This window comes from Dermacentor variabilis, chromosome 3, assembly GCF_050947875.1.
Source record: "Dermacentor variabilis isolate Ectoservices chromosome 3, ASM5094787v1, whole genome shotgun sequence".
NCBI lineage: Eukaryota > Metazoa > Arthropoda > Arachnida > Ixodida > Ixodidae > Dermacentor > Dermacentor variabilis.
The window spans coordinates 148,178,885-148,191,368 of NC_134570.1; the positions used below are offsets into that span (position 1 = coordinate 148,178,885).

Below are 12,484 nucleotides of genomic sequence, written 5' to 3' on the forward strand. Positions count from 1 at the left end.
TTCCTCCCCCTTTAGTTCTTGTCATGGAGAATACCGGTTCACAGGGCGTCTTGTCCAGGCACTTTTTCGCAGTGCGACACGGCTTTCTCCTGATGGGACGACTGCTGCTGGCAGCTCAGTTCTGTTGTGGGGCTGACTTTGTGGCTGTTCTGGCACAGCAGCAGCTCCTGCAGGCTCCACAGGCTCTGTTGCTTGTTGTTCAGCTGGCTGATACAGAGGCACAGTGTTTGCAGGTGGTGGTGGCTATACTAGGTTGGGGTGAATGTGGTCCCCATGTCTGTGCCACACAGTTCGTAGGACCGCTAACAGAAGCAGGTACCCATGGTGGACCTGATCTGCAATTCCTGGGGGGCTATCTTGTACACATTTGAAAAGCCGACGTTCGTTCTCGCAGTGCGCGATTGGCCTATGCTGCGCGGATGTCTTCAGTAGCGGGGCGTGACCATGTTTTTGATGACGTCAAAATGACAAAACGCTCCTCTCAATCATTCAGACTTCAAACGTTTCGTCTGTAGGAGCAGAACGGGCTCGAAGTCTGTCCGTTAGGAGCGGACAGAGACCGGACGATTAAGTTGGCTCGGATTGGATCCGAGCTTACCCACTGGATTACTGAACAGGAAATTTTGCTTTGGTATGGTACATTTGTATCCAATTCCATCCAGTGCGGCACAATTGTTGAGAAAATGGTACTCCCTTTTGCATTGAATATTTTCGTCGCCTGTGCCATGGGCGCGCTCGCACAGAGGTGACGATTTGAAGTGTGTGGTGCGTTTGTGGAAATGGAAGAGGAAGAATTCCGGCGTCACTTTCGTCTTTGGAAACGGACAGCGCTTTTTTTATGCGACAAACTAGAGCTTATAGCCGCGTTTACATGAATGCGACAGTGTCACACCGCATCGCATTTCTAGCACATTGCATTCATGTAAACAGCGGTAATGCGCTAAGAAGGCGCATCGCATTAATGTGCCAGGCGAGGGTAGATTTACGGACGCGAGTTGACTCTCGCGTAGCTTGTAAACGCAGGATTCTCGCATTAGGAATTATGGGAAGGACGTAGCTGCGGGACTGCCGTGCTGGTGAAGCTGCGAGACAGCAACACCCGAAGCAAAATGGCCTCCCCCACGGCAATTGCATATGTACGGACCTATGCATGTAAGGTGAAGACGATCTGTCTCCACCTTACATACATAGGTCCGTACATATCCAATTAGAGCCATTTCTTCTTGGACCTTTGCGAAATGAACTTGCTTTCTCTGGCAGCGTGAATCTAACAGCTCACCAATATTTAATTCAGATATGATGGCAAGGAAAGCAGTGGTTTCCTCTGCGGAGAAATAGGTTCGCTGCATTCTCAAGCATTTTGCACAAGCGTCAGGCTCTCGGTAGTCGATACAGTCGGCACTCAGCCATCAACGTGCACTCGGCCCACTACTGGAAACCAGTTACACCGGAAGTTGGCTGCACTTCCCTTATACGGCACCATGTGGTGCTGTGTTTTCGCGAGAGTTAATGCGCTACATGTAAACGGCGTCGCATCGCCTTTCCCAAATGCGCTTGGAAATGTAAACGGGGCTTGTTATTAGATGCCATCGTGCCAGCAGCATTTCCACAGAAACGAAGGCATTGTGTGCATTGCGCTTTTTCGCTACTGGGAGCTTCCAGCAGAGCGTCAGTTCCGAAGAAATGATAGGCATGGTGCAGTCAACCGTCAGCAACACCGTTCACGAGGTCGCGGAGGCCATCATCGATGCCGGCACCCGAGAGAAGTGGATGAGCTTCCCCTGGACCCCGGATACCAAGGTGAAGGCAAAGGCGGCGTTCGCACGACACAGGCAGATTCCCGGCGTGCTTGGAAGTGTCGACGGCACACTGATTGTCATACAGCAGCCACAAGGCCTCAGTCCAGGCGACACCGAGAGCTTCATGACCCACCAGGGGTTATTATGCACTCAATACCATGGTCGTGAGTATCATTGAAGTATTTTTTTGCAATCCATGGTCGGCCTTCTCACTTGCCAATCGTATACGTCTTTCTTTTTCTTTTTCTCTTTTTGCTAGGCCCATTCCAACATAAACTATTGATACAAGTATAACTTGAGAAAATACAGTTGGTGCTTCGGACCATGTGTGTCTTCAGTGAGGTTTAATGCTCCCGTTTCAATGAGCGTTATCTCTAGCAACACCTGTGCCTTTGATAGCATAGAATAAGTATTTAAACCTTTATGTGCGATGCGAGTACATATACTTAGATTATGCGTGTTTGAGGTGTTGTAGTACATGGGATGAAATAAAATACCTTTTGCAATACTTCGAAGGGCTGGCAAGAAGGTTTACAACTATGAAGTAATGAACTAGAAATAACTTGGAGCCCATATTCAAGCGGGTTTGCGTTTGTCAGGGCCTTCATGAGGGGGTGTGCTAGCTGAAACCTTGGTTTTAGGCTGTTAGCTAGTTTCTTTTCAGAAAAAATTTAGTTTTTTTTCTCAGTATACACACATTAATTTACCTTTGGGGAGGCCCATACAAAGAAATGCTTTCGCGCTATCTTGTAAAACCACTTTGCACCCATTTTTTTTATTCCATAGATGGGCGATGCAAACCTGCGTATCATGGTGATCGATCCCCGTTTCCCGGGGGGGTGCCATGACTTGTGGGTGTGGCGGCAGAACCCTCTGCGCAGCCGTCTCGGATCACAGCTGCAGCCTGGTGAATATCTACTAGGTAAGGGATCGAAGTATGTACGTCTTGCACACAGAGAGCTCATGTCATCTTTTTACGATGCAGGAGACTCTGAGTATACCTTGGAGCCTTGGCTGCTGACGTCAGTGCCCGGACACCCTGCTGGCGATACACTCGAGGGCCGATTTAACAGGGCGCACGCTTCCATGCGCAATGTTGTGGAGAGATGCACTGGGGTACTAAAGAGCAGGTTCTGCTGCTTGCAGCGCTACAGGACGATGCTCTACAGCCCCGATCGAGCAGCAACAATCATTGGGGCTTGCGCTGCTCTCCACAACATTGCTTTGAAGGCAGGAGAACCGCGGCTTAAGAGCGACGACATGTGCCTGGATGTGCCGCCTGCCGCAGCTGTGCCCAGGGTACCGGGTGTGCTGCCTGAAGAGAGACGGCTGCTACCACCACAGGACATTTGTTTAAGGGGTAGGCAGGAGTGCAGCGACGTGGTTACGAGGTCCACGGAGTGCGCATGCTACCCACGTCGTACCACCGCCTCCTTCAGTTCCATCAGCAGCGCAGGAGTAATCTTCAGGTAGCTGCCTTGCATAACCTACTGTTGGCAATGTGCAATTTAGCGGGGCGTCCAGAGTAGGCATCAATAGCGAGTACTTCTGTGGGATCAGACGTGATTAACATAGAAAAATGAGGTTTTAAATGCTAGGCTGCATAGTAGCGCACATCTGCATAATACCGTATTTACTAGACCGGGGTTGTTGGAGAAGTATGGGAGAGGCCTTTGCCCTGCAGTGGGCGTAACCAGGCTGATGATGATGATGATGATGATGATTATGTATTTACTCGCATAATGATAGTATTTTTTTGTAAAAACAATCCGACGCAAATTCAGGGGTGCGATCATTACGCAGGTTAAATTTCCCACGAAAATAAGCATTTTCTTTTTTCATACCACATTTGCTGCGGATGACAAGCAGGCGGCTGCCGCTGTCAGTGCGGGACACCAAAGCAAGAATGGCGGCCGGCGGAGCAAGCCGAACTACTCGCCAAATGCGATTATTTTTCTTCTCGTTAGTACATTACGCACATTGAAACAGTTTCTTCCGTATCGGTAATGAATAATATCGTTAATATTGGCAAGTTTGCGACATTAACATAGCCATGTCCACTTTGAGGGGACAGTAACATAGATGGGTGCGCTTAGCTGCCAGTGACATAGAAACACATGGCGGGCATGCTGTGGAAACTGTGGCATTTGTTTTCACTGCTATCCTAATACAGCACGTTTCCGCTAAGGGTGGGCAAATATCTTAGCTGCATTACAAGCGTTGGCGTTAAGAAGGTACACTCCTAACGTATCAGTGTAAATGTGGCCACTATTGTTGTTGCTTGCCATTTGTTGCGTGCCCACGAGTGCAGATGAGAAGAATCGAAAGGCGCCCTTTATGTTGTTGACCAAAGCCATTATGAAGCCTACAAATAATAGAGCCGAGACAAGTTTGGTTGTAGCTTTTTTTTTTTCGTGCAAGTGCGTAAAGTGATAAAAGGAATGAAATGGGGCATCTGCTTAAGAAGGCTGGGTATGTGCAGACTGCTTGGTATGTCTTCAAGAGTCGTTCGCGTAGCATTCGACGGTAGTAAGCGCGATCATCATTAGCTAGACTTGGCACATGACATATCACTGCGACAAGTTCAGAGTGCCATCGTTACACGGGAAAGACGAATTTTGGTGACATAATTCAGCGGTGTGATCATTATGCGAGTAAATATGGTAAGTGGACAGAGGTGTGCTAAAAGCAAGTTAGTATGGTGCTGTGGCTTCTGTGAGGTGTTTCCTTCAGTCAGTGATCGTATGGTATGAACAGCAGAGTTCGTGTAGCTGCTGCCTATGTATATACACCAGTGTTTTCCTTGAACATTAGAAGAGAATTAATGCAAAACAGTGCAAATACTTTATTCTCTTGTTACGGCTTCCAGTAAATCTAACGTTTAAACTGAACAAACATGCTTCTCGCACTACATGACCCCATTAGAGCACAATGCGATCCCTCTGACTCGAATAAATACAGTATCTACTTCAGTTTCATTCATGTACACATTCAGCTGGCCATCATTATTGCCGAACACAATGCATCCAGTTGCATTCAACAAAAAGTACTATTTCAGACGAGATTTTTCACGTGTCTCGGCTGGAAAAGCGACAAGTCAGTCTGACTAGTTTGAAACATTGCCATACAAAACGTATGTCTTAGCATTGCACATCACTTGTAACGCTTGTAACATCCTTGTAACAGCATTACAAGCATGACGGTACAAATCAGCATGCTGCATAATAAGCAGTAGGACCACGAATGAGGAACGTCAACAAAAAATATCACAGTTACCAGAATATGAAGCCTGCAGAAAGCTGTATTGAAGAGCAGTGGCTTTCAGTGAGGAGGTGACATGTTCAGAAGTATCGTAGAAACGTGTAATTATTGCATCGTATTTGTCGATGCTCATGAGATCGCAAAAAGAAATAAACAGACGCAGATCAATTCTACCATGCATGTGTGTCTCACATGTCCTTTTAAATAAAATACAATGAGCTCGCAAGGACATTGTTCTTTTTTTTATTAAAAGGTCGCACCAGCTCTCAACAAGCACCTGCCATTTTACATTATTCAGCTAACAGTTAGTTGGCTGGAGTTACAGCACAAAAAAAAAACATAGAATGAAAAAGAAACAATTCGGCATGGTAGCACTATTCCAGGAGAAAATAAACATTGCATTGCTCGCTTGAGCCTTTCGTTTGTATAGCCTCTCGCTCAACAAAAAAGAAATTGTAACACCTGCGCGATCATTCCTTCCTTGCAGCCCCTTGCTGGAAAGACGTGCTGAGGGCCTGCGCCACAACACCGATGTGGTGGAGCTCACGCAACTCCTCACTATGTTGCTGCACCAACATGTTGGCTGGCCTTGTCAGCGAGACATTGTCATGCTCGATAACACGCCAAACATTCGTCCCGAACTTGTCCTTTATTTCCGCATGCCAACCATGCACACCACAAGACCACACTACGAGTCGCCCCATTCCCCCTCTCCTCCCGCACACTCACTCACTCCCGCCGCTGTCTTCCCCGCACTCACGCCACATCTTCTCCGTTCAGTCAACTACTGTTGATCCCATGCTTGGCCTCCGAGAACTTTAGCTCCTCATCGCGGGTCTTGGGCTAGCTTGCCCTGGCCCTCGCGCGTCACAACTCCCCCCCCCCCCCCTCCCCCACTCATATCGTGAAGCCGTGCTGGTAGGGAGAAGCAATGGCTCATGGTAGAGCATCAACTTATCAGCGTGGGCGTTAGTTCGATGACGTCCTGTAATAGGATCGCTCAATACAAAGTCATTGTCACCAAATTGTTTGACTACACAATAAGGTCCACTTTGCCACAGTGCCAATTTTGCCGAAACACCCTTGCCCGCATTGCTCAAGGTATGAGAATCCAGGAGCACAAGGTCACCCTCTTTGATGGTCATTGGCTGCCGATGACGGTCGTAACAGGATTTCTGCACCTTCCAAACAGCTGCCTGATGCGACCGAGCATATTGGAGGGCCTCTCCAAGGCACCGCTGGAGTTCTGAAGCAAGTGCATGGGGTGCTGCTTTCAGAGGCTCCATGTCCTTGTCACTTGCAGATTCCCATGGGGTGTGCAACTTGCGGCCATCACACAACAATGCTGGAGCATATCCGGTGACAACGCTCTCAGCAGTACGCATGGCAAGGCCGATCTCAGGTATATGGCGGTCCCAGTCTTTGTGGTTGGAGCAGTATGCCCATAGACACTGCTTAATAGTGCCATTGTGACGCTCCACCATTTGGCCGACTGGTAAGGCACCGTGTGACGATCTTTGATGCCCCAGTGTTTCAAGAGGTTGCACTATAGTCTGCTAACAAAGGGCTTGCCATTGTTGCTGGTGATGGCCACAGGTGTGCCATGATGGTAGAAGACTTGCACCATGCACTCTAGTATTTTTGCACTTGTTGCTGCTTGTAGAGGGAAAAGCTCTGGGAACTTGGTAAAAGTATCAATAACTACCAGCAAGTACTTGTGGCCCCGAGGTGTAAATGGCAAGGGCCCAATAATCTCGACACTGAGTTCTTCCATGGGTGATGTTGCCCACTGACTGCTCATGAGGCCTTCCGGTTTCTTGCGCCGAGCTTTTGTGCACTGACCGACAGTACAGCATTGCACATACTTTGATATGTCCGCTCGCATGCCCAGCCAGATGAATCGTGCAGCAACATGCCTCAGAGTTTTGAAAAATCCAGCACGGCCAGCAGTGGGATGGTCATGGGCCATCTTCAGTGCCAGCTGCCACAAGAGATTAGGTAGCCACGTTACCTTCTTGTTGCCTCTTTACTGAATCAGCAGTCCGCTTCGCTGCAGTTCCGTTGTTTCTGCCAGATCGCAAAAAAGGCGATGCTCAGGGTCTGAGCTTGGGAGCTGAGTCTCTTGGACCACTGCCTTCAGCGTTAAGAGGCAGTCATCACGAGCCTGTTCTTGTACAAGCTGTATTGTGTCACTCCGAGAGTCATTCTCCGAGGAAACAGCTACTTCATCAAATGTAATTTTGCCTTCAGGTTCTAGAGCAGCAATAGGGAATGTCTCATGCAGGTTGTCACTTGGGCTGTCTTCACACTGGAGAGGGGCTCTACTCAAGGCATCCGTTGGTATTTTTGCCAGCACTCGTCTGTTCTTGATTTGGCTGTTGAATCCCTGCAGCCGAAGAACCCAACGCTTGACCCTGGGTGAAGCTTGGTTGGTATTAAACACCCATGCCAGGGAGGAGTATTCACAGTGTATCTCAAACTCCGTAAATTCAAGATATGCCCTGAACTTGTCCACTCCCCAGACTACTGCCAGGCATTCCCACTCCTGGACAGTATGATGTCTCTCGGCTGCTGTAAGGACTCTGCTAATGAAGGAAACAGGCTGCAGTCCATCAGGGCCAGCCAGCTGCAATGCTAATGCCACTTGCATCTGATTAGATCTGGGAGGCTTATAACAGCATCCTGAGCTAAGGCCTGCTTGAGTGCAGTGAAAGCCTGCTCTTGGCACTCCTCCCACTGCCACGGCTCGTTCGTCTTCAAAAGGTTGGTCAGTGGATGCACCATCAGTGAGAAGTGAAGGATGAAGCTTCTATAGTAGCCGGCAAGTCCCAGGAAGGCTTGCAAGTCCCGGGAAGGAAGCGTTGACTGCGGCTGCTTGTGGCCCACTGTATTTTGCACTTGAGGGAAGTTGTTGACAGACACCAACCTGTTGCCAGGCGGAGTGCTTGTTCCTGTGTCTTGGGTTTGGCACCTGCCTCGACCGCTACCCTTGCCGCTGGTGCTCTAAGCAAGCTCCCACTCGAGCCTGTGTCTAGTAGGGCCTGGAATGTCGTCTTCCGAATCTACACTTCCAGGAGAATCTCCTTTTTGCCGGCCAAGGCCGCTACTTGCAGCGCAGTCTTGTAGGTGCTTGCCAGTTTAGCACCTACCGTCCCCTGTTTCCCGTGCACTGAGAGCGGATATGTCCGATCCCGTTGCATTGGTAGCAGCGGGGTGGGCTGCCACGCCGACCTGTAGGGCACTCCCAAGCTATGTGACCGACGCCTCCGCAATGTTGGCAGGCAAATCCTCTGTGGTCAAGCGGTTGGTACCTTTGTGGCTGTTGATGGCGCTGCGAGATGTGGCGTCCTTGTGGCGACTGCGGCCAATTCGTGCAATTGGTCTCGGTGGTAGGAAGGCTGTATCGCCGCTGGGTGCAACGGCCAGAGGGATGCTGCCGGCGGATACTGGAATGGCGCAGCACCCGCTGTGATCAAAGTTGTGTTCCCGGCAGGCCGGCCACGTTTATAGCTAACTGGAAGGCCAAGTCCGTCACCGCTTAGTCAGTCGGAGGCGGTGGTGGCTTGTACTGCATGCGCCTCCAGAAATGCTCCATGAGGACGTCAGTGGCCTTTGCCACTCGCGAGACTGGTGAACTGCCTTCCCTCCACCAAATCCTGGAATTGCAGGTGCATATGCCGCAGCATGCGGTCAACCTTTTCCGACTTGGGCACTTCGCCGCCAATCCGGTTGTAGTAGGCGACAATTGTATGTATGAATTCTTTTAAACTTTCTTGGGGATGTTGCGTCCAGAGCTCCAGATCTTGTTTCAAGCGGCACTTCGTGTCAGTGGAGGAGAACCCCACAATAAATGCTGCAGTGAACTCCTCCCACGACGCAAATGAGTTAACAAATCGCGACCACAACTTCGCACTACCTTCCAGCGGAGTGGGCACAATGTGTGTAAGCCTCTTGTCAGCGGCGACACCGCTGACCAAACAAAAGGTTTCAAGCCGGTCCAAAAATTTCTTGGGGGACTGAGGGTCGTTGAACCCCTTATACCTTGGAGGCTGACCTGGCTGACCTGTGGAGCGGGGAGCGCAGTCGCTCGCTGGTTGAACCGTTGCTACTGCCGTTGTCGCAGAACCTGTAGGCACTGCCTCGGCCACCATCAGTCTTTGTCTGACCACTGCCGCGATTTGCTCATGTTCTATGGTGGATCCGTTAGTCTGCCCCAGCAGATGCTGCACTAATTCTTCGAGAATGTGCACTGTCTCCATGTCCACGTAAATCCCGGACGAGCGCCCACTTTTCATGCTCGACGACAGGCCACATGTTCGTTCCGAACTTGTCCTTTATTTCCGCACGCCAACCATGCACATCACACTACGAGTCCCCCCCGTTCCCCCTCTCCTGCCGCTCACTCACTCACTCCCGCCGCTGTCTTCCCCTCACTCACGCCACCTCTTCTCCGCTCAGTTAACTACAGTTGATCCTGTGCTTGGCCTTCGAGAACCATGGCTCCTCATCGCGGGTCTTGGGCTCGCTTGCCTGGCCCTTGCGCATCACGACATTCAAGAGCTGTGGCCTGTTGAACAGCCGCCTCTTTGATCTCTCGAAGCACATGGAAATCAAGAAATATGTCAAAAATGTTATGCTCTGCAGAACATACGCACATTTTTGTCTCCCTGGAAAATTCACCGGCCCAACAGCATCCGCAAATGGTGTGGAGTTACACGGACAAGCAATGCGCTGCGTTTACTGACACAAATGTGGCTCTGGAACTCGTATGCTGTGATCTCTTCAAACACATATTTCAAGTCAAACCATTATCGAGTTTGCTACAGCATGATGGTATGGTATGATGAACTTTATTTTGCTACAGCATGATGATTCACTTTTTTTTGCTTGTAGAATTGACACATTGTAGAAAATTTTGATTTCGTGCAGGGTGCACCCTTTTGAGAAAAAAGAGCATGGTTACTGAACATTTAATCTTGTATGAGACTCCCACAAGTTTTAGAGTGCCCTCACTGGTGTCATCCTTTTGTTTCAAGCCTGCAAAACATAGTTGCGGTCTACGTTGAATGTATGTGTCGTCTACTTATGTGTCGTCATTGAAAAAAACATTCGCAGCAGGATGTCCTTGCTGGAAACTGAGAGGATTACTTTATTAAAGTACTTCCCTTTATTAATTTGTTCAATGCATCTCGTATGTAGGGATGTAGGTAGAGCATTTTCTGCCCATTTGTCACCTGTCCTTGGGAGCAAAGTTGCTCATGCATTTGTGTAGCCATCACCCTTGATGTTCAAGTTTTCCCTAGGTGTACAACGGTTATTCAGTTAGTGGGTACGTGTATGTAACCTTTACAGCATGCAGTGTGATAAACTTGTGAGAAAAAAAAAATGTGTTTCATCTTTTACTTACATAAACGCAACACAGGGATGACATAAAATGATCAGCTGGCTGTGACAATGTCGTCGGCGTGGCCTAGGCTGCGGGAACACTGGCCTAACATTCTCGACAGCAACTCCCCAATGCCAGCATGTCGAGGAACTGATCAAGGCTGTACTTGGACAGGAGCTCTGCCGGAAGGCGGGCTGCGCTGCTGTCCACCTGCTGTTAATTTAAAAGAGTAAACGCAGCATTACCTTAGAACACTGCTTATATGCTGCTGCGAAAACATAAACCACGAAGAAAACACATTCGAGCTCACATGACAGGCCACTGGTGCCCGCAGCCGTGCCAACTGACGCTGACCATGCCTGGCTCTCGGCGGGCTGCTCGCTCGGGGCGTGCTCCAAAGTCAAGCTGGGGCCTTCTTCCGCTACCTAAGTGTCAAAAATGTGTCAAAAGCAACGCTTCGCAGCACGCTGACGCGTTACAATGACTGTACAACTAACGCAATGGTGATAATGCTCGCGAGCGACACGCAGCAAATGTGCACTAATGAACCCATCCATTACTGCACATTGGCAAACGCCACTTTTCGTGAATATAGAAGCACAAATAATAGACAAAGAATGCGACGCAAAAAATTTGTTTTTCTGGGCATGAGCCCCACTGCATCTCCCCTTTGGTGCCAAATCTCAGTCGCTCCCTATTATATTGCGTGTTCAGCTTAACCCTTTGAAGGTTGGTTTTTCTTGCTATATGCGACCACCCAGGGTTGATTTTTTTGTTGCACATTTAAATTCTTCAGAGGGACCTATTTCGAAAAAAATTTACTGTGATTTTTCTAGGATGAGCGTAAAGTAAGAAAAAGATGTTTTGTGTTGGTATATATGTGATGTTTATTCATGAAAGACAATAAAAATAGGAAATAAAGTTATAAGAATTTTAAAAAAATTGGTGCATTGTTATACACAATGTCCGCACAAGAAGAATGCGCACACGAAAATTTTTTGCAAGCCTCAAATGCTCCTTTTGCACTAATATTTCTTCAGAGTGTGGTAGTCCTTGAAGCATGGCTCCACACAGAGTGCTTTGTTGCACTCAACGCACATGTACCTTGTGTCCTTGCGACATTTTTGCTGCCGAATGGTGTTGGCGCAGACGTGGCATCGCCTCTGGGTACTGCTTCCCTGAGCAGCAGTGGGAGGCAACTTCTGAACGAAGTGTCGCGCTGTCAACCTCAGAGGATTATCTCCAGTTGGCCTTCCCCGTTTGCTTTCCTCAGAGTGATGTTCTTCACTGAGTTGGCTCACTATTAGCCGTTTGAACTCTGCATATATTGTTGTTGACCCGGTGTTCTCACGAAAGAGAATAAATGCATTGAGCAGTAAAATGTCAAGAAAGCGAAAAAAAAAAACATTTCTTATTCCACTTTATTGTCTTCCTAATAATTTCAGAAAAGCTCAGCTGCATGTCAACTTTGTCTACCAGTCCCATTTTTTTTGTTGTATTCTAACATGCATTTTGGCTTCTTCTCTTCACCTGTCCTCCAGTCCAGCTTCCCCGTTTTGGCAATCTCCGCTCCATGCATTGTCGACAGCATGTGCGCATCTCTTCTATCATGCCACTTCAGGGCCAGCGTTGTGTTCGTGTGAAAGCTATCAATTTGTCCTTGCAGAAGCTTCTTTGTGAACTTTGGAAGCCCCCTCCTATTTGCTCGCACCATACCACAAGCACTCGTCTGCCTGCTGTGGAGAAACTCGAATAGGGCTGGGCTGGTATACCAGTTATCAATGGACAGGAAATGTCCCCTCCCGAGAAAGCCTCCAAGCAGCTCCACCACAACAGACCCTGGAAATCCCAGCTCTTTCAATATGGTCACAGCTGTGGTAGCTCCTGTGTACTTGATAAACCGCATATTGTAGCCTGTGTTGACGTCACAAAGCACAAACAGCTTTACACCAAACCGATGCCTTTTAGAAGGAATATACTGTCAAAAAGTAAGACGTCCTCTCCAAGGCACCAGTGCCTTGGAGAGGACAAAAGGCGT

The 12,484-nt window shown here is 48.7% G+C and overlaps 1 protein-coding gene across 1 annotated transcript; it reads left to right on the forward strand.

Annotated features, from left to right (window-relative positions):
- The first annotated feature begins 1,811 nt into the window (after positions 1-1,811).
- On the forward strand, positions 1,812-5,945 carry LOC142576387 (uncharacterized). The gene is made up of 4 exons (XM_075686502.1): positions 1,812-1,963; positions 2,586-2,721; positions 2,785-3,268; positions 5,548-5,945. Exons 1-4 carry the CDS (start codon positions 1,958-1,960, stop codon positions 5,852-5,854), a joined length of 933 nt encoding a protein of 310 aa, XP_075542617.1. The 5' UTR covers positions 1,812-1,957; the 3' UTR covers positions 5,855-5,945.
- Positions 5,946-12,484: the final 6,539 nt, after the last annotated feature.